This window comes from Colius striatus, chromosome 7, assembly GCF_028858725.1.
Source record: "Colius striatus isolate bColStr4 chromosome 7, bColStr4.1.hap1, whole genome shotgun sequence".
Classification (NCBI taxonomy): Eukaryota; Metazoa; Chordata; class Aves; order Coliiformes; family Coliidae; genus Colius; species Colius striatus.
The window spans coordinates 30,923,012-30,945,865 of NC_084765.1; the positions used below are offsets into that span (position 1 = coordinate 30,923,012).

Here is a 22,854-nt window from a genome sequence, read left to right on the forward strand (position 1 = left end):
GCTTAAATTGATCATATAGCCAGAGCTTAGCACTCATTGTCAAATTTGCAAAGGGGTGTAGCAGGCTTCCCCGTGCAAACCCAGCCAATCGCCACGAGCGCTGGGGCGCACGCTGTCTGTTCCTGCTCAGGACCATCAAAAGGGAGCGATTTGCATTATATGTCCAGTCAGTTTCATAAAAGAATACACAGGATCAGCCTTACCCTCTTTTCTGATCTCTGCAGGAACGTTACTGATGTGTAGTTCCTCGATATCCAGCTGCCAGAGATTAGCCAGCTGTCCGAGTTCTGGAGGAAGCTCTCGGATACCAGGGTTACTGTACAAAAACAAATAAATCTACCAACAACCAGGCTTTGTGTGTAAGTAGCTGCTCTCACAGACTCTCACATTACACTATTCTCTCCTTGCAGAAATCTTCCATTAACATTTTAATAAGACTACTCAGCACTTTAATAGTAATTTCCATCCTAAAAGTGATGTATAACCTCAATTTATCCTCTGAGGCAGACAAGTGTAATCATCTTTACTGGATAGCTGAGAAAATAAAGGCAAAAATTATGAGTTATTGACTCTAACACTATAGAAGCTGACAGCAAAGAGCCAGAAAGAACTGGAGGCACATTAGATTCCCAGGCCTGTGTTCAAAGCATTAGATCATCTTCCCTAATTCAAAAGGCCAGCTTCCTCCTTATCTAAAGCAAACGATGGGCACAGTTCTAGTAAGGGGCTGACTACTTCCAGCTTTTTGACTTCACAAGTACTAGACATCTGGGGTGGGGCTCCACAGAAGACTGGTCACTGAAACAACATGGAAATAATGCTGCACAGCTTTTCCAGGACACAGACTTACTTTCCTAAATAAAGTTCTGTTAAACCCTTCAGAAGGCAAACGGAGGGCGGGACAGAGTCCAGTTGATTGTCGTTCAGATAAAGGACTTCCAGAGAATCACTCAGAAATGCTGGAAACTCCAAAAAAGGACCTGGAATGAGACAGGAAACAAGTTGCACCTTTAAAACAGAACAGGCACCAAGGCTCTGAACCAAGAGCCTTCACCTAAACTTTGTAGGCAGGACATGAGGTCATGTTCCTTGGCAGGAACCACCACGAAGCAAGAGCAGAAAAGCAAACTGCCTTCCATGGTGATGAAATACCAACGCTCACATCTCCATGTTTTATATAACATAGTGATGTGTGTGTTTGAAGGTAACAGTCTCCAGGACTTCCTGGGTGCTGATGGAGGAACTCTAGGCCTGCCAAGACGATGAGTGAAGTTGCATTTCTTGCTGTCAAATAGCTGTTAATACCTTGTGACCTGCCCCTATTGCAGCCCAAGGCCGGCAGTGAAAGAGCACACCAAGGGCACAAGGGGTTCTCAACATGTTTGCCTGAGAAAAGCCAGAAGCTGGTTGGAATTTATGTTCAGGTTCCCATGTTGCATCCCGGAGCAATTTAGAGTGGATCAAAGTCAATAACAACAAACAAGAAAAGGCAAACTGCAGGTGACAGACTGCTAACCCCTAAAGCACTGCTCGCATCTGCCCCTCTGTTCTAGTTCAGACTGCGAGGTCTCAGGGCACTTCGGACTTCCTACATGTCTGAGCAGCAGTATTTTGGGAGCAACCCAAGCAACAACTGCATGGCTGAGTTGTTGCTGCTGGAGAGGTTCAAACAAAGGGAAATTCAGCTGGTTCCAAAGAGCATCGTTTCACTCCACAAATTACTCCCGGGATAGCAGCATGAAAAGCTGCCATGAATTGTGTTGCTGTCTTAAGAGTGTCACATGTATCTACCAAGAAGCCTCCTGAAGTCAAGGGAAACTAGGCCACACAGGGACAAGCAGATTCTGAGCCTCTGATCAGCAAAGTATAACCAGCACCATCTGCTGCCTCCACGGTCCATCAAAGCAACTGCCTGAGATGTGAGACAAACACTCTGCCTTAAGGACAGGTCATTCGCACTCATATCAAGATCTTCTTCCCTTATAGAGAAGATCTGAGGAACTCTAACTAGACTTAGGTGAAAAAGAGAACAAAAACACAACAAAAAAGAAAATGGAAGAGGTTCTCACAGAAGAAAGTTCCCCAGTTCCAACATGAACAGCATTTCAAGTTCTTTTCTGAGCTTCGATTAGAAAAGGGGTAAGATAGAGTCTCACTGTCTGCAGGGGTGTTTTATATACGTGACAGGACTGTCTGCTGTGGGCAGGGTGTCACAGTCTGCCTTTGAGTTTCCAAATAAAAAATCATCTCTGTGATTATTTTAGGAGAACAGCAGGCTTATTCATGGATTCACTTCACTTCCTTGCTGGCCCATCGCTGGACTTAAACTTTTCATTGTTCCTCTTCAACACGTACCGAGGTACAGACAGATTTAGTCTTGGACACGTAGGAGCAAACACCTAAAACAGTAGCAATACTCTCAATTCACCAGAGTCCCAGGCGGAAAGGAGTGGACTATATTGGAAGCAAGCTCGAGGTGTTTATGAATTGTAATTATTTATTCATGAGCTAGTTATGATTTCTCTGGCTTGAGCTCAAATTTTCTTTTACAGAACTGCAGAAAAATTAAAACAAATCCCATCTTGAAAAGATATTTTTGGATGAGCAAAGGCCACCACACACATGTGCAAGAAGTTATTCTGAGATTTATCAATCAAGTCTAGTAAGCATCCATAAATTATTCTCCTTAAATAATCTAGACTTAAGTAAAGAGCTTTGTTGGTAACATCATATGAAAACCTGCCCCCCACCTCGCTAGGAGACTTCTGGGAGGAGCTGACGTACTTCAGCTTCTGTTTTCTCTTGCTGTTCTTTAAATTCTTGGCCACATCCTCCAGCCTCACCAAGCTACACTTGGCAGAGGAATAGAGAGAAAAAGATGAGCTGGGTTTTGCTCTGTCTCTGTGGCTATTCAACCGTGGCACCAGCCAGGTGGGCTACTCCCCACCTTCCTACAATCTAAGGCAACCTCAGGCAGCTTGAAGTTGCACCAGGGTATTATGTGCCAAGGCTTTTCAAATGCAAGAGTCCATCCTCTCCTCCCTTCTGCAGAGGGGTTCTGCTGGGTTGGCAGCACGTAGAAATTTATATTAGGACAGCAAATCCCTTTTACAGCTGGTTTTAGCTGCCTTTGCCCCAGGGGGGGAAATGCTGCTGTAGAACCTCACAGAGAAGCTCTGAGGTTATGTCAGACTCCAGAGATTTACAAGATTCAGGCTCATTCTCCAGCTCCTCTGTGTTCAGGATTTCACCAACATCACAGCATTTCTGGTTCCATTTTCTACTTGCAAAAGAGTGCAGCCCAATCATTTCTCCTCCCTTGAACACACATACAGGGGCTGGCTGCACAGTAGCCTCTCCTTCCACAAACAGAAAAGTGAGGTCTTGCTTTGAGGTCCAGGTAGAGCCTCTGCCTCCCAGGCGAGCAGACTGGAGATCCTGACCCACAGCTATGGCTGCTCTTGGAGTATTTACCCATTTTACCTGTCCACGTTGACCTGAGAGCATGCACAACTTTCAGGGGAACTGACAACTGTGCTTTTCAGGAAAGCATTTACTGCAGGAGGGCCTCTCCCTCCCGCCAGCAGCTGAGGGCTGCTCAAATGTGCGTCACCAAAACGCCAGCTCTGCTCCACTCAGCGATTGGCACAGAATGCTTTAGAACGAGCCATTCTTCAGGCAGCAGAGAAGGAGAAAGCTCTCCAAGTGCTTTAAAATAAAACAAACCAACAAAAAAAAATGCAGATGAATCCCACAGAGAGCAGGAAGCAGTGCAAGTATCTTCAGATACCCCTTTGTTCTGTAAGGGATTTCACTAATCCAGAACGTCTCTACTCAGACAGTGCAAATCTGAGACACAGGGAAAAATGTGTCACTTGAAAATCCAGCAACAAAAACAATCCTAAGAGCAACTAGATTAACTGTGGGTTCATTTCCCTTCAATATACCAGTTAGTGTTCTGGATAAAAACAATAACCTTCAGGAAAAGGATAAAAGCTCAGTGAAAGAAAGAGGTTTCACTCTTCCTTCATCTTTCTGCATTGACGGCATCAACCAGCTGCACCATTTCTTTAGAAACAGTTAATCTCAATATTATTTCTTCCTAATTTAAATGCTCTTGCAATTGAAATTGCAGATGAATTGGCACCGATTACCCTCCAGCCCAACTCCACAGATTCCTGCTCCTCCCCAGCTCTCACCTGGCACTCTCAGCACTCGCTTCCCCGCGCTCGGTACCGTACCTGCCTCCGGGCCGCAGCGCACCCTGCTCTTCGTGGTGAAAAACGGAATACGTTTGGTTTTATATCCCTCGTCGCTCCTGTGGGCCAAACAAAGTACTGACATGTGGAGAAAAGAGCTTGGACTAGTGCAGCTCTATACCCAGGCCACTTGGCAGTGGCAAGGCCCAAGGATTCACAACACAGCTCTTCTGAGTTCCTGTTTGCTTTTGAGAGCCGAGGTTGAAACCTGCTGTGCAATCACAGAGCTAGACTTCACCAACACTCACCCAGGCCCAATGGTTTTCTTCTGGCAAATGAACAGAGCTCCACAAGGCAGTACTTTCAGCTCCCAGTGTGAGAGCACTTGACCCCTGGGCTTTATGGGTGTCAAGGTTAAGTAGTGCTGTCGAACAGCAAATTGAACGAGTTTCACGAGAAGTGCTGGAGAACCAACCTGCTGCCATTCCCTGCTCTTACCAGAGTCTCTGACAAGATGGCCCAACAAAATGACTCTGGAAATGTACTGAGACATTCAAAAAAACAGCCACTGGTCTTTTACAGCTGACAAAGAAAAACACGAGTACTCCAGAACATTTGCTGGACAAGTACTCAAATGAGAAGATAGAAGTATGACACAATTCAGCGCAGTTCTGCAGAAGATAGGAGACCTTTAACTCTGTTAAACATCCTTGTTGTAATATCTAAACAGAAAATATTGAACTTGCAGCTGGTTACACTTCCACAGAAAACCTAAAGATTCTTCATTTTTTCCAAAACAATACTCCCACACTAACTATAAACTGCAACCCGGCCAGATGGTTTCTGGTTAGGATTTGCTCCCCAATAGTGCTTCCAGTGAGGAGCCACACACAGGGTTAAAGAATTTTCTACATGCTCCAAAATTAAACTGTTATTATCAGTAATCTATCCACTTAATAAATGATACAGTGTGCTAAATACCCAAGGAATCACTAAAGGATAATTCATCACTGTCACAGGCACACAATATACTTAGAGACATGGTATGTGGATATCAATGCTTTCTATGCAGGTAATTAATTCACTACTGACACCCTTTGTGCTATAAGAAGGATCAGGTTTGCTATTATTTCTTCAGCTTTTGTTTTCTTAGATAAAATGTGAAAGAAACACTTACTTCCCAAGTTGGTTTTTTGAAAGATCCAGGGATTTAAGTTGTTTGCAATTCCACTTATCTTGTGAAGGTAAGGCAACTAACTGATTTCCTGGCAGCTTCAGGGACACCAAAGCCTACAAGAGGAATAGCCTAGAGTTAAAAGACAGAGTCAATGAAATACACAGAAAGAGGTTTTTTTAGCATGGCTATTAAGTAACAGGAACATGAAGAAAGTACATTCATCAGAACATCCTGTCCCTGCTGCCCAGCATGCAAACATTTCTTTCTTCTCCAGCAAGTTATATTTTCTGCACCAAGCAACACCACTATTAGTTCTGGGAGATTATTAGTCTACCTGCTGACAGATGCAATTGGAAACAACCCATAGAAGAGAACACTTTACTTTTAGTGAGGAAGCCTTTCCAAATGGAAAAGAATAGTATGGTTTAACTACACAGAATGCCACACGGGGATGTGTAGCTGGTACACACGTGGGAGACGTGCCAGGGTGGGCTTACACCTGTGCACGTATAAAAACAACATGCAAAATAGGAACCATTTCACACAAGGGAAACTTTAAATTGCTTTGTGATTACATTAAAAAGGAAAGGATTTATATTAACCTTTCAAGATTTATACAAGTTATCTATCTACATTTTTTCCCCTCACCCCAGAGGCAGAAGTTTTAAAAACAAGTGAAGCTGATTAATTAACACCATACCAATAGGACTCAGCTGCAAATACCATGAATAAGGTTAAACCCAAGCTTTCCTTTAAATTTAACTGAAATATTACCAAAAAGAGTAGCTGCCATTCAGATTTGTAACATTTCTGCTCTTCCATCTGCCCTTAAAATAACGATGAGGTTCAAATGACTATTTCCACTTGGTTGAAAACCTAATTTCTCACTGACAAACACTCTTCTATGTCGAGTTTCCAGTCAGGTTTATTCTGCAAGTCCCCTCTATGAAAGCTGAGATAAGCAGAATGCCATCTGAATACCTTGTGCCACAAGTACATGGCAGTATTAATGACTTACAACCCATGGAAATCAGGTTTTACCAGCAGAGATTTCAGCTTCAAGTGTTTTAAACGTTTCCTGTGCTCCACATAAAGTAAAAAGTTTATGCCCCTTTTCATCAAGCTGGATTAACAATGTCTCATGAAGCCAGCCTGTTGGCCTTCCTCCCCTTTTCTCAGACTGCAAAAATATGAGGTGTCCATGTGTCAGATGCGAGGGACAACCAAAAGCTGCTGGAATGGCAATTACCATGCAAAACGCTCCCTCTAGTGACAGGAGACGGGCAGCACCGCGCTTGGTGGACCTTGGGGAAGGTGAAAACCACAAAAATGCAGAATAGCAGAGTGAGCCCCTAGAAGAGAGAGCTGGAAAACTGCACACTGTGAAACCCTCCCTGCCACTCCAGCCTCGACAGCCAATGCCTTTATTATCATTAATCTTTCATTGGCTCCAACCTCCTGTTGGAAGGAAGACCCAGTCCTCCCCTGGAGCCTGGGCACGAGCTCTTCTCCAAGTATCAGCGTGAGGCTGCTCAACGACAATGCTTCAAACTTCTCCTCCAAAATATCCTTGGGCAGGGGGTGGGAGGAAAGGAAGGGTACACGTTCCAGAATTAGCACAAATTCTGTTCTGTGTGGTCTAGCTGGAGTGCTTCCTTTTCAGTCAATTGCATGCATCCATGCTGCATGTCCCTGACAAACACTGACATCACTCTCCAGGGAGCTGACATCCTGGGGAGATCATATACAACACTTGTGTGCCTGCTCCAGAGGGGGAACATTAGTGACTTTCCACTTTCAAAGCTCTTCATGACTAATTCTGGAGATCACTAGTCCTTGTTTTGCAGTTACTTCTTCTCTCTCATCTCTGATTTCTCCACTCTTGCTGCCTTTCAGGAAGAGAACTGGGTGCCTCCAAAGCTGAGACAATGGCAGCAGCAGGCAACTGCCTTCAAACCTACTGCAGCAGCAGGCAAAAAGGGCTCTGTGCATCAGCTTATACCAGAGGGAAGGAACTGCAGCATCCAGGTTAGGCTGCCTTGGTCAGCTCCTGGTGTGGAAAAGCTGACTAATCTTACCTAATACGGCCACCCAGACAGGTTCAGGTCTCTGCAAAAGCAGCAAACTAGTCTAGACAACTAAGAGATGTTTTGGAGCATTACGGTTGGTGCCTTTACATGACAGCAGACATGAAAGCTGAGAGGGCCTCTGCTGCTCTTAACACGACATTTCTAGTATATACATCATATCAGCAACCGTGAGCTGGCCCTAGTCTTAGAACCTCTCCACAAATCAAGCAAAGACTAGTGATAAACTACATGTCCATCAGTCTAAGTCAGAGACATGCCTTCAAGCCTCAGTCTAGGTCAGAGACATGCCTCCTCTGCTTTCAGCTTTTCCTAGGGAGAAAACAGATCACTAATGTTCCTAAGTAATAATGCTGGAACATATAATGTTTCATACAATACATAGAATCATAGGATCAAATCATAGAATAGTTTGGGTTGGAAGGGATCTTTAAAGATCAGCCCACTTGAATGTGTAGGAATAGGTTACTTGCTATTTCATCCCCTTCCCACATCTGCTTCTGGGGAGGGCTGGAATGTGAGTGCAGCCCTATTCATCAACACAAACAGTGCAACTGAAGAGCAGCCCAGGGCTGATGCAGGCATGGGCACTCACATTCTACACACCACCACACTCTAGCCCTTGAGGGACTAATGTTTATTTCTTTTATGAAAGTAAGACTGAAGAGATATGGATAAGAACTGGCACTGTTTAAGGCAGCTAAAGTCTGATGACGACAGACCATCAGCTGAGATTGCACTGAGGTTTTCTCTGATGCCTTGTACTGGTGCCTGAGCAGCAGCACCCAAAGAAACGTGCCCTTGAAGCACCATCTAGTGTTCAACATCTGCCATGGTACCTCTTACGGCGTTTACTTTAATGCATTCAGAAAAAAACCCCAAGTTTCCAAGTCCATAGGATTAATACTATTTCAGGGGAAATACCAACAGAAAACCAACAATTACCAGAAAACAAAGCCAAATCTGCAGGGATCATTAAAACTAACTGAGGGAGCAAAGGACCCTCCTCCTCCAGACAGGAGCAAGACAAACCTTTGGAGAAGACTCCCAAGATCCAAAATGGACATGGATAGGGACAACCACTTCCACATCCTTCCCACAGAGGAAGTTTCTATCCCCATGACCCTGAGTTTCATAAACTATAAGGGAAGCTTGGAGGAACCCCCAAGTTTGCTTGGTTTCATGTCAGAACCAGTGAAACCACAAATTCTGAAGATTTTTGAAGCACATTTCAAAAGACAATTTAATTATTTAATCTATGATGTTAAAGGCAAGAGAGATGCCATCTGTCATTGTTTAGGGCATTCAAACATGTGATATTCAGCCTAGAAAGACTTAATCCTTAATCACACAGCACTGGTGGGACAGATTAAGAAAAAGCACAACTACTTGTGAGCACATTTGAGTACATCTGTATCTCAGTGGTTGGAGCTTGCAGTTCCAATGCAGTTGATTGTCTTCCAAACTCTGCTCCCAAAATCTGAAACTACAGATATCCAAAGAGTTCTCAGAGGACCGGGGGGAAAAGTTAGGTCCTGTATCACACTAGACAAAGGTCTGGATGCAGTCAGGGTCACAGGCTGCTCAGAGGATCTGTGCAATTGCTGTGTTTATCAGCTCCCAACAGCAGGTAGTCTCCTGTCTGAATCAGGCAACCACTGCTGTACTTTTGAGGTCTGAGTAGGTACTAAGTATTGTGAAGCAGGAAGAAAAAATGACACTTACTTCAAGCTGGAAGAGTCCTGGTGGAACTTCTTTTAATGAGTTCTCAGAAAAATCCACTTCTCTGAGGTGATTTTTCCAGAAAACGGTCCATGCATCAGGTAGGAACTCCAGTGAGTTTCTAGATGCTTTACAACATTTCTGGAAAGGATAAAAGCAGAAAAAAAACGCACCCACAGAGTAGTAAGCAGCTCTTAAAACAACAGGGGAGATCAGCTGTCACACGTTTAAGGAATTAATGAATTAATCCTAGGTGATCTCTTATAGCTATTTTGATCTAGATAAATTATTGTCCATGCAGGCACATAGGATTTGCTGATGATGCACTCACTTAATTGACAAGGAAATTCTTTAGTGGGCAAAAAGTATTTCAACAGCTGTTTTGATCCCCATGTGCTTTTCAACCATAAATCCCACTTCACCCAAGTATACTGTTCTCATGATGTCTCTGTAATAATGAGAAAATGGTTGCAGGGATGGGTGGATATAGATGTTCTGCTTAGCCATGGGGTTGGGCAAAGTTAATACTGAATGGAGGCTGAGTGTTCTGGAAAATGATCCTAACAATACTGCTGATTGAATGAAACTCAGAGAAAATGAAAACATCCATGCAAGACATGTTTCTAGCAATTCTCCATCAATGCCACCAACATGGTAAGAACAAGGCAGAACCTCAGAAAGACTCAACCTGAGACCCATAAGCTGAATCAGGCAGGGATACAGCAACAGAACAGCCTTTTAGCCTAAGACATCTGACAGCCTTTTAAGCACGAGAGTATATTTTTTGCATTGTTTCAACAGCTTTTTCAGCCTCTGAGTCTGTCAGAGCAGTTTGACTTACCAAGGGGCAGGCCCAGGGATCAGGAAACACTTTCAGCTGATTTCTGGAAACATTCAGTATGTTTAGGGACTTGAAGCAGTATAGAAAAACCGTTGGAAGTTCCACCAACCTGTTGTCAGAGACGTCAAACTCCTGCAGCTTCCTTAAACCAATCCAATTAGTTGCTAGAAAACAGGAAACATTGCAGACCTGGTGTAAGCTTGACAGTAATCTGATCCAGCAAGATGCCAAAGGATTTCATGAGTGCTAAAAAATAACCATGCTTTTCATGCTCTTTGGACAAAGGACTGAGAGATGCTAAGCATCTTTAGCTAATACTGCCTCTAAGTCATTATTAGAGCAGTTTGGAGTTTTCCCTTACAGATAAAGCCGTGAAATGTAAGCACAACACTGGACTGTACGTACTGTTTTCCTCATCAAACAACTTCTCCATATAGTTTTTGGAAGCGATGAGCTTTTTAAGGTTTTTAAGATGTAGGAATCCAGAAGGGAGAGTAGACAGCCTGTTGCTGGATATGTCGACCTCAAGTAACCTGTGAGTACAGAAGATACTCAGTCAGGCATCAAAAAAATGCTAGCAAACACTCCTGTTGCCATAGACATCTGTTTTACCAGGACAGCTTTAGGTCAGGATGAAAGCAGCTGGAATGTGCTCTCACAAGGCAAAGCAAAAAAGCCCTGTTTAGAAAATTAACCCTCCAGGGAGCACACAGATGCAGTCCAGATAGACAGCACATCACTGACACCAGCCAGTAAATGTCAACCTGAGTCAGCTCACGGCTTAGACTCAGAGGATCAGAACTGGAGAAAAGCAGAGACGATGTGAGAGAATACAGGAATAGAAGTCCCTACAATTGTCCTGACAACTGACCTGGAAACAATGAGAATGCAAAAGGGCAAATCTTCAGTCAAACCTTGCAGCAGACAGAAAACAAACCAAGAAGCTCCTGCATATGCTCTTCACTTATGACAAGCACAACTGACTCATTTGCACCTGCTCTCCGTAGGGGTTCAGTTTGCTGTAGGCATCCAGTGCACACACCTTGTACATATAATTTCATCGGATGACTGCACACTGGGTAACTCTGTCAGCTGATTGTCAGCCAGGCTGAGCTTCCTGAGGTGTATCAGGCCCCATGGGATCACGGATGGAAGAGAGACCAGGCAGTTAGCAGAGAGATCAAGCTCAGTTATCTGACAGGAGATATCAATCAGCCAGTCCAGATCCACCCAGGGCAGTTTGAGCTTTGACCAGTTCACACACAATGCCTGCAAATGGCAAAGAAAGAAGAGAAAACCACGTTAGTAAAATCCTAGTTGCTCTCAGCCTGTGTTACAATGCTGGGAATCTGGCAGATCAGAGCACAGACCATAAACATTTTGCTCATTTTCCAATCTGCTTCTAGCAATTAAACTGACTCAGAGATGAAATCATGCCTGGACATCAGCAGCCTGCACCAGATAGCTGCTCCATGACCTCACCCCAAAGACCACGAACAAGTGTGAGCAGGGAACCTGGACTTCTTCACCAGTCCAAACACCAGCTCCCGTGGGCCCCACAAAGTATAAGCTGCCCTTGCCCAGAACCAGCACTCTCATCCAAGAGCTGGACAGGCTAAGGATTTGTTCACCCAACAACGTGTGGTGAGTTTCCATGGGGCTGGGTTCCTGCCTCCCAAGACACGTTCACACCTCACACTAGCAGCGTGATATGGACAGATCATGGAAACCATCTTAAACCCAGACTGTGCAGTCCAAGCTCCACTCTGTCTCTTGGACGAGGTCTGCCCAGAGGGGTTGTGGAGGCTCCTTCCTTGGAGGTCTTCAAGACCCACCTGGACATGTTCCTATGCCACCTGATCTAGGTGAACCTGCTTCTGGAGGGGGATTGGACTAGATGATCTCTAAAGGTCCTTCCAACCCCTACCATTCTATAATTCTATGCATTGTTGCTCACATGTCCAGGGGAGCCTGAACACCAACACAGAGGAGGCAGGTCCTGAGGAACCCCTGTGGAGCAGACAGCCTCTGAAACGCTTATGCATCATGGGCCTGCTTTAGCAGGGAGTTGGACTGGATGATTTCTAGAGGTCCCTTCCAACCCCTACCATTCTGTGATCTGTACAAGGACACATCTGCTAAGCATGGTAATATCTTCTTAGGAGGATGTCTGTTGCTGGAATTAACTGATATATTCCCAGGCACTGCTCTTCCATCTTAAACCTTTCAACAACAAGCAGCCAAATTGTTCTGGGGAAGGTTTATGTTTTACAAAGGAACATCTGAGAAAGGCAAGGAAAGGCAAACACCCTCTTGCAAAGCCCTTCCAAACACCAGAAATTTGCTCAGTATCATTTAGAAAGATATTTTAGTTTCTGAGAGATGTGATTTTGGCAGTTGCCTCCTTTCTAGATAATGCTCTGCTGCTTTTGACAGCAAGATCAGGAAATCATTTGATCCTTTTCTGGAACAAAACCCAAACCAGAACCTGTTGAGAATGGCCTTAACTACTTATTTCAGGCTTCAGCTTAGACAGAAGAAAATGTGAATATATAATGGTCATCAATGCAAGCAAACAACCCAAGGCTTCATTTCCAAGATCTCCTCATCGTGTTCCAATGAGATCTATGTTCCAAAACACACACTTGTAAAATGATACTCCCAAGATGTTTTCCTAAGCTTAGTATTTTTGCAATAACTCATCCCAAAGACAGTCTCAATGAAGTGCTTGTGGATTCTCCACCAGGAGGCAGCAAGGACCTGACACAGCAAGTTTAATTTGCTTTCTACTTCCCAGTATTTAGCACTGAAGATTTTTAACCTCAAATTTAAAATGAAAAGTATTTTGGGAAGAGAGAAAAGAAAGGGAAACAAAGGTCTATCTCCAACATTTATTTGGGACTCAGAACTCCAAGTAATGAGGACCACACAGTTCAAATGTCTAGGAGAATGGAATAAAGGGTATAAAACCTGACAGTAGTAGTACTTAGTGTAGACATAGTGCTTTGGGAAAGATCACTAGAGAAATCACAGGACAGTCCTGAAAATACGAATGGAAATACTATGCCCATTGTATCACTGGGGAGCCCAAGGAAGAGAGCACAAGCTATTTGTTTAAAGCTATTTTCACTGCTGTGTCACAAGGCATGCACATAAAACACAGCAAGCCCGCAGCAACAAGAACTCCAGTTGAACAGAGTATCCACTGCTACTGGCAAATACACAGCACCAAATGGGAGTTACACTGCAAAGCTTCCACATTGACACTAAATGTATTCTGCTTTATGGTTAGATCTTGCAAGTCTGTCTATTTAACAGCTTCCTGTTTACAAACTCTTGTGTTCAATTATGTATGTAGTTCTCTGTAACTTTCATTTCACCTGTAACAGCCCAAGACTGAGCTTGTTTATATCACTGGACAGCACTCGGTTGTGCTTTATGGTAACAGAGAGTATAAACTCCCAGGTCAGATTCCTTTTTTCCATCTCTACAGGACAGATGTAGTACTGTGGTACTGATCCTAAGCCACTGGAAGGTCTTCTAGCATGGGGAAACCTCAATGGGGAAGAGTACATTTCTGTTGAGACAACTGTTTTTTCTGGTTCCTTGAATTGCCCCAAGAGGCCATCCCAGTAGCCAGACCCCTACACCCAGGTAATGCAGGAAACCAGTTCTACACTACAAATGAAATGCTGCAGTATTGGTATCTGTCTGGCTACTTATATGCAGCTTCAGGGTCTTAATATTATTATTCTTTATTTTAAAGAGAGAATTGTCATGTTTTAGCTTCCAGGGGAGGTCACCAAACACCAGCTCACAATGCTACTCATGTAAGAGGTGGGAAGAGGACGTGGATGGAGAGAGGAGGAAGGCAGCATCACTGTAGTTCCATCCTAGAATTGGCTAAATTTGTCCCTAACAGAAATCCAGCTTAATCATCAATGATACTCTTTTACTGAGTTTGTTTCGTGGTTTATAGTGATGTCAGCAAGCCTTTTTTTTTTGATGCCAGGACAATTACATATCTACACCATGACTTCTGCTCATACAGAAGAGAAATCCATCACCCTCTTACCTAACAGTGCTGTATAAAACCACACGCTCTGCATTAGCAAAATCACGTATCACCACAACCCCCCTGGCTTAGGAAAGAGTGATCCTGAGCTACAAGGGCTTCACTTGGATTTTTTCATAGGAATGGCCTCTTCAGGCTAGAAGAGAAAGGTGTACAAAGATCCAGCTGCTGATAGTATAATACAGTCTGCCTAGATATGTGAGAAATGTTCTAACAGGGAATTGGTCTCTTTATCAACTAACCTTGGCTGGCAATGCACTCTCCATCCTGATCCCTTCTTCCCAGCAATGCCTAATGTTTTCAAAAGCTATGCTGAGAGCCAAAATGGGGGCAAAGGGGTTAGATCAGAATGAATTGGGGAAAATCGAAGCTCTTAGGCAGCAGTTCCAGCCAACATGTCTATGGTCATAAAAATTAAGTGCTAGTAAGGAAGGGGCTTCCCATTTACCCATATCATGGGCTGTGGAACTGCTGACACAGCACTGAGGGTTACAAAAAGATGGATTTGTCTCAGCCTATCAGACCCATCAACTCTCATCATGGAGGCTCTGCTTAGACGGAGTCTAAACCTCAAAAGCTAGGCCATGGAGATAAGCCATGCTCATTCCTCAGTTTGCTATCTGCCAACAGAGGGGAACAACACCCTTGACAAAGATCTCAGGCAGTGCCTGAAGCAGCCTGTTACCAACCCCATGATACTAGATCAATCTGTGATAAAGATCTGGCTGTGAGACTAAAGCAACTTTTCACCCTGCAACAAGGAAAAACTACAGTGAAATTACATCCAAAGGTGGCCTCAGCACTAACTTTGCAAGCTGTTAGCTACTGTCCCACGTAAGTTATCGTCGCCCAAGACCAGGACACGTAGCACAGATGCTGTTGAGAGGAAAATTACCCTGGAAGTCCAGGACAACTTTCAACAGTACACCAAGATAGCAATGGTGCCATCCTGGCCCTTTGTCCTTTGGTAATGGCATTGCCACAGTGGCTGTGGATGCATAGGATCCACACCATGGCCCAAAAAGAAAACAGGCAAGGAATTCCTGACTTTTTTTCAAACACCTTTTAGCATCTAAAGTGGGATGCTCTGTAGCACCTTTCCTAAGATAACCAACCACGAGGAAAGTATCAAACCCCTTGAACTCTTCACTTATTTTACCTGAACAAACAGAAACTAAAGAATTAATAATCAAATCAAAATCCAGGGCAAACATTCCATGCAAAAAAACCCCTATCCACAGATCCATCAGTCACACAGAGGATGCACAGAACCATAGTGGGCTTGGAAACCTGGGCACTGATAGGAAGGAAGGCCTGGAGAGCTGGCTTGCTTGGTTTTTTCCCTCCTCACAGAAGAAAGCAGGCTCTTGTGGTTGAGAACCTGTATTCAGACTCCAGAGTCCTGTATTTCTTGCATGACACCAGTCACCATCTCAGGCTACCCAGCCTCTGTTTGCCAGCCCGTATGAAGGGACAGTAACATTTCCCCTTCTCTCAAGGGAACCAGAAGTAAAAAAGCACTGAGACTTCAACTCCCTCTTTTCTCTTCCTGCTTAATTAAACTGCTCCCAACAAAGCTGCTATTAAAAAACACAGAAAAAAAGAACTGATGGTGCTTATCCCCTCTCCCAGTTTCTGTTTTGGTTCAAGGTGAGGCTCTTTACAGTGGACCCAGGCTCCTATTCAAGTACAAAAAAGTACTTGTGAGTACATGGTAATAATATCTACAGTCTGCTTTTAGCAGGCTCAAGCAAGACCATGTGTCTCTGCTGCTTCTCATTTCAGACTGATACTCATCTCTATTTTGCATTTAGATTGCTGTGTATCATTCACCTCAAAAATGCAGAGCAGTGGCCTCAGGGTATTTAATGTGATAGAATTCAGATAGTGACTTCTAAAAGCACAGACCAGATTGTGAAATCCAAAACCTGCTATGAATGCTGCAGGGTAGGTGTCCCCATCTTGTAGGCTGCTTTTAGAATCTCCTTGCACTCAGTTCTCCTCCTCATCCAGAGCACAGGACTGACACTGCCTCCTCTACTCAAGAGCTGGGAACTGGAGGATCAGCAAAATCCCTTCATCTGACTTATGGGCAGTGCACCAAATTCACCTTGGTGCTAGTAACCCCACATCAGTGGAGTTACCTTAAGGATTTACTTGGCTCGGCACTCTGCAGTGAAAATGCAGTTAAGTGAAAGAAAACCTTACAGCAATGCCACAAAGTAAGGGGATTTCCTCTCCAGCTCATACTTAATCATCTCCACTGTCTTCCCAGAAAAGCCCTTTTCTTTGATGCCAAAGGCCTGTGACGCTGAACTCACAGAGCCAGCCATCAGCTCACCCTTCCTCCCCTTGGCACTGGCTGATGAGCTCTGTGCTCCATGAGAGGGGCAGTGTTCAGAGGCTGTTAGCTCCTTGACTCTGAGTGGCTTACTGCTCTTCAGAAGGGCACAGAAAACCTCAGTGATGTCAGGAGATGCCCTGAGGAAGACAAGGGACTGGAAATTGTGCAGAAGCAAGAAACCCTGCTGCTCGTGGACAAACAATGGATTATAAATACCAAAAAAAATTTACTTGGATTTGAGACAGTTTGGTAAAGGGATTAAAACAGGCTGTGTGCATTTATCATTTCTCCTAAATGATGTGACACGAACAGAACCTCACTCTTGACATAGATGGGATATTCTGAGGCCAGTGATCTAATTTCTTCATCAACAATGCTGCTGTGAATCTTGAGAGGAACTGCTGCAGATTTCTTTACTGGTGGTCATGTAGCTGGGAATAACCAGGCAGTGGATAAAGAAATTGGAAGAGGATCACACACATACACATAGATTTGTATGCTTGTGTATAAAATCATTGGCAAAACATTTCCTAGGGAAGATGCAGCAGTTTAAGCTCTTTTCTGGTCTCTACTGGGAAAAGTGAGCATGTCCCACACTGCACACCTTGGAAAGTGTGCATGTATCTGCATGCTGACTACACCTATCCACATCTGGAATTGCTGCCCAGCCACTTTACCACAGGGGGTCTGTTTGGCACTCATTACCTGTTCCTGTAGAAATGAAGCACTTCCTCTCTTTAGCAAGAGTGTGGTTTGCTGTTTATGCCAAGAAGGAGAAACAGATATTAGAAAAATGAGATGTAACTCCTCTTGTCTCAGGAAGGGCAGCACTGCACAGAACAATGGCTGCCTGGAAGGCACAGCAGCTCACCCAAGCTCTCCAACCACATTTCATGCATAGCTGGTAGTGTTCACTACTGTGAAATCAATTGGAGGTCAACTGTGCAGTGTTTTCACTTAAAGAGAGCACAGATGGGACAAACCCTTTTGAAGTTCTGGGCTCTTTCTGAAATGATCCCTGCTCAGTGCTTGTCCTTTCCAAGAGAAGAGACTTTTTGACATCCAGTTGGCTGCCACACACATCAAAGTCTCTGCACAATCCTTTTTTTGCTTCCTCCCAGAGCAAAGTGTATCACAGCACTTACACAAGAAGACTTACATTCAGGAACCTTATGGGATATGAAGCAAGCACTGAGGTAGCTTGTTTGCAGCTGCCATGAAGTTATGTCTTAAAAACTTATCAGGCTGTGTGACTATCACTTCCCAGAGATCTGAGCTCTGCTGACAAACTGGGACAAATCTTCCTGGATTTGGCCCAGTTTGTCAAAATGAATTCAAACAGAAAGCATTAAATAAGCAAACATATTAAAAATAAACGGCTACTAGAAGAATCCAGGTCAACTTTCTGGGTCTGTTTTTTCTTGCTTTTTATTTTTTATGTTTTTTTTTTTTAAACCAGGCCTTTCTGGCAATTAGCTGATGCTTTAAGACTGTTCTCTTCTTCACTCAGGGTGTGACAACAGCAAAGCTGAGTCATTTTTACAGCAGCTAAGTTAAATATTGCCAGCAAGTTCACATGGAAAACAGACCTCTTCCCTGTGATTCAAATGTTTGTTCCAAGCTGTATTATCCAGTTAGTTGGATATCTTTTGTTTTCCTTCTAAAAGGCATCTAGCTTTATCAGTTCTTATCCAGAAACATCTAGGATTTAACTTCCTTTTGTTTACCTGTCAACAAAAGTAAGAATCCCACAGCGAGGGCCTCTAATTCTGCTGACTGAACCTAATGAAGTCCCTGATTTCAGAGTATCATCAGGAATGCATCAAGACAGAGTTTTGGCAGGCAAAGAGAGAATGGAGAAGTTTGTATAACAATAACAATGTCTCTGCTCAGTTTTACTTAACACCAATGCAGAATCAACACCCCAAAATCTTACAAGCTGAACAAAATGACACTCGGCTGGCAACATGCTTCATGCAGGCAGAGCCCTGATCAAAACAGTTCCCTCATCATTTTTTACTGCAAAAATTATTACGTCATGGTGAAAATTGTAGCCACTGAAAGCTCAGGGCTCTGATGGCTCTGTTTAGTGCTGGTTAATCTACATACTGAGGGGAGAAGGGAAAAAAGCCTGATAACCAAATTTCTGGATAAGGGTAGGAGTAACACAGAATATGGTGTTTGCCAACAAAGCAGTAACAGGGTGTGCTGTGAGACAGTTCTCAGTCCTGAATAAAGGAGACTTGAATAACAGAGATTAAGAGAATGAAGAATATAGCCTAGTTTTACAAAGATATGTGAGAATTATGAAATGTAGTAAAATCCTGCATGAAAGCAATGCCACTCCAAGCCTTCCAACAGCTGAGATGTGAGGAGTTTAAACCTCCCCTTTTCACAGTGGAAGAAACAGAGATGCAACTGAATTACCAAAATTGCCAAAAGGTTTTAAGTGGCTAAGCATTGAACAGAAGTCTCACCAATCTAAAAAGGCTTCAATTGCTTTTTGTTGGCCTGTGTCCCATCAAAAGCCATTTCTGTGGGACAACCACAGCTCTATAATATGACCCAATCACACACAATACCCTCCACTCTGCTCCAGAGAGCCAGATCTGTCCTGAGCAAGTGACAGTAAGGGCTATCAGTCACTGCTTACTAATGAGCATTTGAAGTAGGGAAGGGATTTTGAACAGATGAGCTTCTTCTACTCATGCTCCATGTTCACAAAAAGCCACAGGAGCCTATCCATACGTGCTGTATCAGAGCTGTCAGGCACAGGGTAAGAGAAGTGTTTACACGCTCAGCTCTGTGCCGTGCTAACAGACTGTGGGACAGCACAGAGCTTGTGGCATTACCTTGCAACCAGAATGCACAACAGAAACCTAAATGAAGCACCTATCCTGGGGACACAGAGGAAGCCTGTGGTAGGGCTTATTTATCTGGAAGACTTTGAGCACCAAGACAACATTTTGTTTCCATAACATACGTCCAGTTCACATGATGTTCAAACTGCCAAGCAGAAGCTGTCATACACAGCACCTTGCATAATGATGCCATTGAAGGGCCTAATGTTTTACACCTTGCAATTCAGCACTACCATGAAAAACATTCTCCCAGCTTGTTTTCTAAATAGGTAGCAAATAAGGCTTTAGTTGGGAACAAGAATCACCAGCCACAATGGCACACAAAGATGGATGTCCAAAATTAACATGGTGCTCCTTTAAAAGAACATCTCTTCAGTCAGATAAATGTCCACTTACCGTTTTTGCTGGAGCATTGCCTGGTAGTGGGCTCGTCTCAATGAAATATTTCCTCAGAAGGTGTTTGCTGGATTCAGGACTGTCCATCAGGATGTAGGAACAAAAGAAAGCTCCATTCCGTAACAAAAACACAGCTACATCTTCATTCCCTTCAGAGAAAAGCAGATGGTTTGTTCTCCTCTTCTCATGTAAATGAACCAACAAGGAGGTGAACAGAAATCCTGGGAAATAACCACTTCTGACAAAACCCACGGAGGTGATCAAAAAGGAAACTGAACTGCACAAAGACTGTTTCCTACAGTGACAGGACTTAGTTTGGTCACACTGAGACAGCAAAGACACTGTGTAAAAGCACTGGCCCAGGCTCTTTCTTTTTTCTCCTCTTCCCCCCTCTTACTAAACAATGAGCACAGCTTTGCTTTGAAGTGTAAATAATTTATCCTCAATCAAGCATGTGTGCAAGAGTGGCTGTAACAATGAAGATTTACTCACAAGGTTTCTCTTTTTGAAGGGTCTTTTTCCCTAGGAGTTTATAGAGGAAAGTTCATCCTCTCAGCAAGTACAGCAATCTAACCTAAGAAGGCCTGGACTTAAATTTGGCTAAGTTAAAAGATTCAGAGCCAACTTTATTTTAATGTATCCCACTGGAAATCCAGGACAATTCCAGGCAAGCCAGTCCACACTGATACTTTCCTAGATGTGAACAACTCAGCTCACTCTTTAAAAGACATTGCAGAAAAGGGGTGCAGTTCTGAAGCATGCAAATACATACCTGCCTTTATAGCAGCATACAGAGGCAACCGTATAAGAACTGGGAACTCATTCTTCCTGACTGCACAGCTCTCTGGGTCAGCATTGTATGCACGAATTAGGAGTTTTACTATGTCCAGATGTCCCTGCTGGCAGGCTATGGCCAGCATCCAGTTCAGGAGTTGTTGGCAAGTACTAGGACTTACTGAAAAGATACAGCATTTGACTCAGTTGATACCACTGCGCTGTGATGTGAAAGTCACGAATAAGGGTTATGCAAAGAGTATAAGGTGAAGCTTCTGAGGATAAAGGAGCAAGAGTCTATTAGAGAAGAGCTCTAAGCTGGTCAGGCACAAAGCTTTTAGTTTTGCTTATCTGTTCTTAATTATCTGCCCAGCTAATGAGTAAACTTCTCTGCCCCTGATCTAAACACACATAAGCTAGCAACAGTTCTGAGGATCCCTACTAGGCTACCAGCAGAAAAATCAACCATCTAAGCCCAAACAGAAGTGGCAAGGGGTGACCAGGACTGTCTTTGTATTCTCAGACAACAGGCTTGATCCAACAGACATTAGATCCAAACATCCGAGATAGGCCACTTCTTCCAAGCTCATGAGAGGGGATAAAAAGAATGGGGAAAACCAGATGGTTTTGTGACACTGGATGAACAAAACAAAAGTAAACATTCCAGACAATGCAAAATAACAGTTTAGTTTTCAATGCAAAGTTAAGTCTCTCACAAGACTTCCATTTCCCCTTGAAATATTTCATTTGGGGTGAATTCTTTACTATGAATTCAAGGTAAAGTTAGATAAATGTAACTTAAAGGCTAAAAACTGATTTTTGCATCAATTTGCTAATGTTTTAGTCATCCCCAGACTGGTTTTTTTTTGTGAATTAACAGTTTAGTGAATTAACACCTTTCCTTTAGGTGTGCATAATTCTGCACATGTAACTAAATGACCACGACAGGATTATTTCTGCTAACAAGAAGCAGTCCTCAAAACTTCCCTGACTCACAGTATCGACTCCATTTACTTTACAAATTCACATCCCCCTCGAAATTCTTACAGAAACATCCACAAGCCCAAGTTTACAACATGTCAGCCCTTCTTTTGTAGTTTCTCCACGTGGAAATTGCATTGCTCTTTGCAATAACAACTTGACTAAATGGCTCACCCTCATGCTGCACAACACTGCCTCCCCTTCATCTGTAAGCCACAAGAAGCTCCCACCGAGCCTCAGAGAATCACTGCAGTGCATTAGCCAAATTGCAAATTCATGCCATTTATCCCTAAACCCTGTGACTGGTTTCTGTGTAACTTCCCAGAGAAACAAATGGAAAGTCCTGCATAAAAACTTCAGAAAGCTGCTGTTTGTACAGAGCACCTTCCCTGATCCCCCTGAAGCCAAGGTTTAAGGGAATTTGGTCAGCTCTAAAGAGTGAGCTAAGCTTCCAGAAACTACTTAAGTCACTTTACTGAGAGTGTTACATGAATATAATTTTTGCTCCTAGGTTACAGACCCAGCATTGTCAGCTTCTTTTCTGGCTGAAGGGAACACTGCACTTAATTTCATCCCACAAATGGGAATGTTTCTTCTGCTTATTAGTGCTCTAACACTTCAAGAACATCAAATAAAGAGGTCTCCCAACAGGCTGTTCCTAGTCTTACTGAGGTCCCTGGCAAGTGCTTTGCTACAGTGAAGAACTAGAGCTATATTCAGGTCAAATACTACAGAGGCTTATCTGTAGTGTCTGAGGCTGCAATGCATGACCACAGGATGCTGAAACCATAGAGGGTCCTCTTAAGAAGCAGCTGCCATGTCTGCAGTGCACTAAGAGAGCAACAGGGGATCCACATACACAGTTCCTGGTCCTTGACTCAGGATAATGCTCTTCTTCCTGCCCCCACAGCTGCTCTAAGAACTGTGTCTGGGTCTAAAAAAGTCTCTGTTCTGCTATAAAATACTTTTTAAAAAATAAACTGTAACTAAAATATAATGATGATTCTAAAGAAGGAACCTGCCTCAAAGTCAACCCAGCAAGAGAGCACAGATGATGTTGCCAGCTGTGCACCCAAGCTACGACTCGCTGGACAGGCACGCAGCACTCCTGTGTCTGCTGGATCAGCAGAGTGGGATGATGCTGCTTCCTGAAAATCCCCTAATTTCTCTGTAGGGTCTGAGACATTACCAGGCTGTGAGGGCTGATGGGAATGAATTGTTTAAATGGCATGTTCCTTCACTGCCAATCTGCAAAGATGGAATCTTTTTGTGTATGTGTTTTCCCCCCATGGGAGAAGTTTTCTTCAAACACAGCACAGATTAGATCCCTCCATGCACTTTCCCAAGACCAAGTCCCTCCCTTTTCAGGGAATGTAAAAAACATAGTAATAAAATGC

The 22,854-nt window shown here is 43.5% G+C and overlaps 1 protein-coding gene across 1 annotated transcript in view; it reads right to left on the reverse strand.

Annotated features, from left to right (window-relative positions):
• LRRK1 (leucine rich repeat kinase 1) overlaps positions 1 to 22,854 on the reverse strand; it is an 82,183-nt gene that overhangs the window by 35,654 nt on the left and 23,675 nt on the right. Inside the window, exons 5-14 of the mRNA XM_062000178.1 lie at positions 20,475 to 20,657; positions 19,703 to 19,851; positions 11,069 to 11,295; positions 10,432 to 10,559; positions 10,027 to 10,190; positions 9,189 to 9,326; positions 5,377 to 5,489; positions 4,242 to 4,318; positions 851 to 980; positions 204 to 316 (exon numbers count right to left, since the gene is read on the reverse strand). Of these exons, the coding sequence (XP_061856162.1) occupies positions 204 to 316; positions 851 to 980; positions 4,242 to 4,318; positions 5,377 to 5,489; positions 9,189 to 9,326; positions 10,027 to 10,190; positions 10,432 to 10,559; positions 11,069 to 11,295; positions 19,703 to 19,851; positions 20,475 to 20,657 (1,422 nt within the window). The remainder of the gene's footprint in view (positions 1 to 203; positions 317 to 850; positions 981 to 4,241; positions 4,319 to 5,376; positions 5,490 to 9,188; positions 9,327 to 10,026; positions 10,191 to 10,431; positions 10,560 to 11,068; positions 11,296 to 19,702; positions 19,852 to 20,474; positions 20,658 to 22,854) is intronic.